The 6,293-nt window shown below is 33.3% G+C and overlaps 1 protein-coding gene across 2 annotated transcripts; it reads right to left on the bottom strand.

The window, feature by feature from the left end:
- Positions 1–522: 522 nt before the first annotated feature.
- On the bottom strand, positions 523–4,742 carry LOC130810117 (putative pentatricopeptide repeat-containing protein At1g53330). Of its 2 annotated transcripts, none has more exons than XM_057676068.1 (4): positions 2,870–4,742; positions 2,673–2,769; positions 2,159–2,245; positions 523–1,548 (listed from the first exon to the last, which is right to left on the bottom strand). In XM_057676068.1, exon 1 carries the CDS (start codon positions 4,720–4,722, stop codon positions 3,235–3,237), a length of 1,488 nt encoding a protein of 495 aa, XP_057532051.1. In that variant the 5' UTR covers positions 4,723–4,742; the 3' UTR covers positions 523–1,548; positions 2,159–2,245; positions 2,673–2,769; positions 2,870–3,234. The 2 variants fall into 2 exon arrangements, with proteins under 2 accessions (XP_057532051.1, XP_057532052.1); XM_057676069.1 differs by having other exon boundaries at positions 2,159–2,215.
- Positions 4,743–6,293: the final 1,551 nt, after the last annotated feature.

Genomic DNA, 6,293 nt, shown 5'->3' with positions numbered 1-6,293 from the left:
CATGAATAATATAATTTTTTTATTTTATTTTTCAACAATAATATCAACGTTTGATTAATCATGAATAATATCAATTTAGAGTTTATTTTTTTTTGAATAATACCACCTTTAGTTTAATAGCAGATTTACCAACTTTTTGTGTTAGATAATCTCCTATAATTTGATTTCTAACATATTACGTATATTCTAGGGAAACACCCTTAAGTTGGTATTATTTATAGTTAGTCAAAAGTTGTTATGATTATAGGGAAAGTAATAAACACGTCTATTGGGTATAATTGCTGAAAATAAACTCTTTTATTGTTTATTTTAAATAAACACGCCTATTGGATATAATTATTGAAAATAAATCCATCATTGTTTATCAAGACTTCAAGAGTTATAACGTTTGGTTACCCTAATGTTATTAAAATGCTACCACCTATGGTAGGATTGGGAAGATCAAATGTACATGCAATATTACCTGTTGTTAATGATAACAAAAAAAGTTATTTTAAATAGATCCCTTATGGCCAACACATCTACAACTTCACATAAATAAAAAAAAAATATGATTTGATATACCATTACCCATTATAATTCGAAACTAATAAACTATTAATTTTTGGTTCCCATCAAATGGAGGGACAAATGTGGGTTATTTAATTTTTTGACAAGCTAACTTACTAATTACAGCAAGGCACACGTAAGGAGTAAGGACTGTCAAGATAGTTCTATAACAGAAACATATCAAAGGATCATGTTAGAATCTTACATTTTAGCATTACTTACAATTAGTAATTATCAAACATTCAGTTTCATAATCATGGTTGATACCCCTTTAACTGAATCTACATTTCTGCCTCTGTTCTTCTGAAACAGTGTTCACCCCCTTAGCTACACGTTTCGTACCCACATACTGGAACGAACTTCCTAGAACGGTAAACAATGGTATGTTCCACATTCCTGGTTTCTCTGGTCTCGGTTTAGCAGCAACTAGGTAAATCGTAACACAACAACACATCGTTAGGATTCACCACGAGTAGCAGAAACTCAAAAATACACCTTTCTGATGAGTAACAGATTGTCGTCTGTCGATGCAATCTAGTGCAAAAATGACTGCCTGATCCACTTTCAGTGAGCTGCCAACAATAGAATCCATAGAAGTGGCACGAGTTTGATCACTTTAATTTTTGAGAAACAACACTTACGAGCATCTGTCATTAACTCATAATGTCTGCTGTAGTCGGTAGATGAACTTCCTGATACTGAAGAATTGCGGTAAATTACTATATGAGACAGTTCATGGCTGGTAACAGCTCCAATTTCACCAGTATACCTCAGGAGATGTCCATAGCACCAAGTGCACATGTTCAAATAGAACCATCATATGATGCAAAATTTGAGAAATCTAAATGATTTATCCCAATTGAGTGTCTTAAAACTTGGAAGCTTTCTTTATTCCTAACTTTAAAGGCAGTCCTAGAATTCATCTCCATTGATTGAGTTGAAAGTTCTTCCTCTCTTAAACAGAGCCCAATCGCACTCATAACATCATACCAGCAACATCTGAATAACATGAAAGGATTTGTGCTAAATGAACAAAAAAAGAGCTAATAGCAACAAAATTTGACATAATTATAATAGAGATGAATAAGAACAACAAATCAATCAAGATAAGTCGTGGTTGATGTATTGATTGTCTTGTGAATATTAGGATATTATCTAATAATTTTTCATAGATATTATGTCATGTAATCTTTATTATTGTCCGCTTCAATAATTTGTTGTATCTGTTATATTATTATTCTCGTGAATCTTCTAGAATAATTTAGTATTTATAAATAGGATGTGATTTCTATTCAATTAATTAACAATCATTTTACATCCTTAATCAATTCTCATAAACCCTCTATATGGTTTATGTGCAGTCAACGCTCCTCTTATGTGAGTTTTGTTGTGTACAAGTCCAATAACAAATTTATCATGTATCAAGAGCCTTGATCTTTTTATTTTTTTTTTCATGCTTCACATCTTCTTTCGTCATCAATGGTGAGTAGATTTTAGCTTCGTATTGAATCACCTCCATGCAGATGCATTTTTCGGCGAAATGGAAAACATAGTATAAGTTTTACATTTGGATAACATAGTCTCAGTTTGGAGGGTTAAAAACACTTACACAGACTACGGATAAACTTGCAAGCGATTGTATTTTCCCAGAACACACCCACATCACCTAACATCAAGCAGCTAAGTTTAATCAATCCTATTCAAACAAAGATCACTGTCATAATTCAGAAATCAGAGTATTCCTAAAACAACAGAAAATAAGCACAACCTTAATCCTAGTAAAGTACAAGTAACATAGTAGATAAATCACTCGTCATAGAAGTAGTTTCACCAAGTTACTTTAAAAAAAGGCTTCATTCAATTACTAATCATATATTCCACTTCAAGCTCAATTCAAGCTTCATAAAACCCTTTATCCCTCTAAAATCTAGATGGAAGGTCCAAGATACAAACATTGGGTTCATTTCAATAATTGACATCATAAATTTGGGAATGCAAAGTTCCAAAGCAGTGTTTGTGTAAACTTTAAGAGGATAATGAAAAGGGAATCACGGAAAGCTTAGGAGGGGTTAATGAAACTGTAATACATTAATATATCAAATGAAAGAGAAAAAAAATACAACCTTTGATCAGCTATGGTTTTTCTGCAAAACTGGGATGTTGCAGTCTCTCATGCATCTCAATGGTTTGAACTTCATCAAGCCAGTTCATCCCTGGACCCTGAACCAAAGTCGACAATCCAAAAGTACAAACATCAAGAAAGTACATAAATCAGCAACATTTTGGACTTTTGATCAAGTAAAAAGTCAGATAGAGATACCTCATAAGTCATAAATAAGATAGGGCGATAGTGCATTTTTCATAATGCGTCATTTATTCCATGAGAACCATATGCCTAAACTTTTTTAGCCAATAAAACTTCGGTCTACTTTTGCGTTTACAAGTTTGCAACTTGCAATGAAAAAAGTAAGAAAGACACCCTTGAATGTTTAATTCAATTTGATGTAAACACTGGCTCATCAAAGAATTCACTATCAGAAGAGATAGCTCTTCTAAATCATGGAATTGCCATATCCAGTTCCTTGCTCATTATAATTCTAAGTGCTGTGTAACAATATGTTAAATATTCAAAGTTTAACATTAATAACAATAGTAGTCAAACAACCAAACATCACACAATGAGGGTTAATGAGCTTCACTAATGGAATTAGTGAGTGCATCAAAAACAGAATGAAAATTTACGGCCTCATGTTTTGCGAAAATGGTTGAAACCGCCAATCTCCAACAATTATCATCAATATAATTTCCTTTGGCAAGGCTATTTACCACTTCTAACATTAACTCATAATCCCCTTCTTCATGAAGTAGGCTCATTAGTTTGTTTACTGTTAAAAGATGAGGGGCATAGCCCTTGAACATCATTTCATCCAAAAGAAACACCACTTCCTTCAATTTCATCTCAGAAAGAAGACCCTGCATAGCTATCCGATAAGACAAAACATCGGGTTTGCAACCTCTCCTAGGCATATCTTCAAATAAGTCCATGGCTTCTCTTAACTTTCCCTCATTAAAATATGCTCTAATCAACACATTATAACTAATAACATCAGGTTTGAATGCCTTCTCCTCAAGTTCATTGAGGAACTCCAAAGCTAAATCAAGGCGCTTCGCCGCACAATATCCAGCTATAAGAGCATTATAAGTTGCCGTGTCAGGGATACACCCATTTCTCTTCATCTCCTCTAATACAACATTAACCTCATCCGTTCGCCCAACCTTAAAAATCCCACTAATCAAAGTAGTATAAATACTCGAATCGACCTCAACATCGTTTTCAAACATCTCATCTTTGAGTTTAAAAGACAAATTTAACTCATTACACTCACAAAGGCCCTTGATCAGCGAGGCGTAAACATACTTAGTAGGTTTAATGTTATAAACCCTGATCATATCTTTCTTCAACTCAAGTGCATCCTTCACCTTCAAACAAGCACAAAGCCCTGTAATTAACGTCGAAAACGTGATGGCATTAGGAAGAATCCCTTTTTTACGCATTTCATCGAACACCTTCCATGCACCCTGCATATCATTTTGCATCCTACAAGCATTAATCATTATATTGTAAGTACAAACATCCGGGCAAGCAAACCAATCAAAACCCAATAAAATCTTCCACATTTTATCAAATTCCCGGCAAATTAAAAGCCCATTTAACAAAGTATTAACGGATTTAACTGTTCTTTGACAATGAAAAGATGGGATTTCATCAAACATGTGAATTGCTCTTTCGGGTAAATGAGCTCGAGAATAATAAGTTATTATATTGCAGAAAATAATTTCTGTAGGCTTAAAACGAGTTTCCTGCTTGAGTTTGGATAAGATCAATTCCAATTCATCAAACATTTTAGCTTTGCCAAGCTTGGTGATAATAAGGTCGTAAGATAGGAGAGAGTATGAGTAGGGTCTTTGATTAGATTTAGAAGAAGGATTTACATTGGAGTTGGGATTAAGGAAGAACTGGAAGGCAAGTTTTGGATCTTTTTGTGCTCGAATTAGAGCTGCTAGTCGAAATGGAGAGACTCTTCTGAATTTCTCCATTGTAGCCGTACGTTGGTTAACGGTGAGGGCGGGAAACAAGTGAACAGGTATACTCTTTTGTCCAACCTTATGCATACATAAGTTGTAAACTTGTAATCATGGTGTAAAATTGCGAAATATGGTTACGATTGCGTGTCATGGGGACAAAAAATTTAATTAACGGGTAACGAGTCGCGATGTTTGTTTTATCCTAATTTTAGTTTAAATTATGATAATTAGTTTTCTTTTTTTCAGTTTCAAAAAAAATTGTACTTTTTTTAATAATAATAATTGTCTTTTCATTTTAACAGTCAAAGACCTACTCAATAGTCTAATACTCTTTAACTCATTTTTTATTTTAGTTTCATCTTCTTCAACGGTAGTCTTCAACTTCAAGACTATCGACAAGTTTTTGGTCTTCAAATTTTAATTTTTTAAGATTTGTGAGTAAGATTTGACCAGTAATGATAATACTCCCCAAGACTCACTTAGAGTCGCCGGAACTCGTCATAACTTGTTTGGACTCGTCTTTAACAAGCTATAAATTTCCTTTAACACAGCCAAAACGGGTATTAAGCGTGGTGATGCGTCAAAATCCCGTACACCGTTATGATTCACGAGATTTCGGAATAATTGCTTGAAAATTCGAGTCAACTCGGCGTATTTTTTGATACCCTGGTTGTACTCCCTTTGACATTACTACTGATAGTAACATATTGCTTGTTAACGATAATAACATATTATGAGGGAAACTATCGTTAAAACTGTCAATCTCATAAGAACAAAGTAGTATTACCAATGAGATTAGTTGTATTTGATTTTTTTGTTATTGTCCATATTTTAAAGGAAATGTTGTTTTAATTATACTGAAATTTTCTATGGGCGGGATACAATGGGTATAATGATGATGTATACTACTCTGTTCAGTCATTTAATCCTATTGTTAAATTATATAGAGATTAAAAAATTAAGTATCATGGGATATATAAGTGCGATATTTGAAAATAAGATAGAATAGAATATAAGTAGTGTGTCATATTCAAAAATAGAAATAAAGCAAATTAAAAAGACATACTAAAATAAAAGTTCATTAGAATTGAAAAAAAAGGGGACAAATTGGGTGGAATAAAAGAGTACTATGTGTTGAATCACATAAATGCATTCATGAGTTATGATTGGGGTCATATTGTTTTTTTATTAGATCATACACGTATATGGCAATAACATTATCACAATAGGAAATGGTTACTTTAGTGATAGAGCAACCTAATTCGAGCAACAAGTTGTGGATTCAACATGATTAAGTGACAACATTAGCTACAACTTTGTATTTAGTCTCAGCACTGCACTTAGATAAAGAGAGTTGTCTTTTGGAAGACCAACACATAAGATTATCGGCTGTTATGAATGGTGTGACTTGAGTGCACATTTGATGGGTGCATTCATGTGGTGACTCTTAGGATGGAATCCCATAAGTATGTCATGAATGGGTGTATTAAGATGAGTCTTGATGATTGTGGTTTATGATGATGATTAAAGTATGAATTAATGAGTTAATCATGGGAGTTATAGGACCTAAATGAAGAAGTTCAAAGGTTTAATTCAAGATGCTCTACTATGCAAGTTGAGCAATACTGTCAGAAGCCATCTGAAGTGCCGCTCAACCA

The sequence above is a fragment of the Amaranthus tricolor genome, chromosome 4 (genome assembly GCF_026212465.1).
Source record: "Amaranthus tricolor cultivar Red isolate AtriRed21 chromosome 4, ASM2621246v1, whole genome shotgun sequence".
Lineage (NCBI taxonomy): Eukaryota > Viridiplantae > Streptophyta > Magnoliopsida > Caryophyllales > Amaranthaceae > Amaranthus > Amaranthus tricolor.
This window is presented reverse-complemented; position numbering and strand designations above follow the sequence as displayed.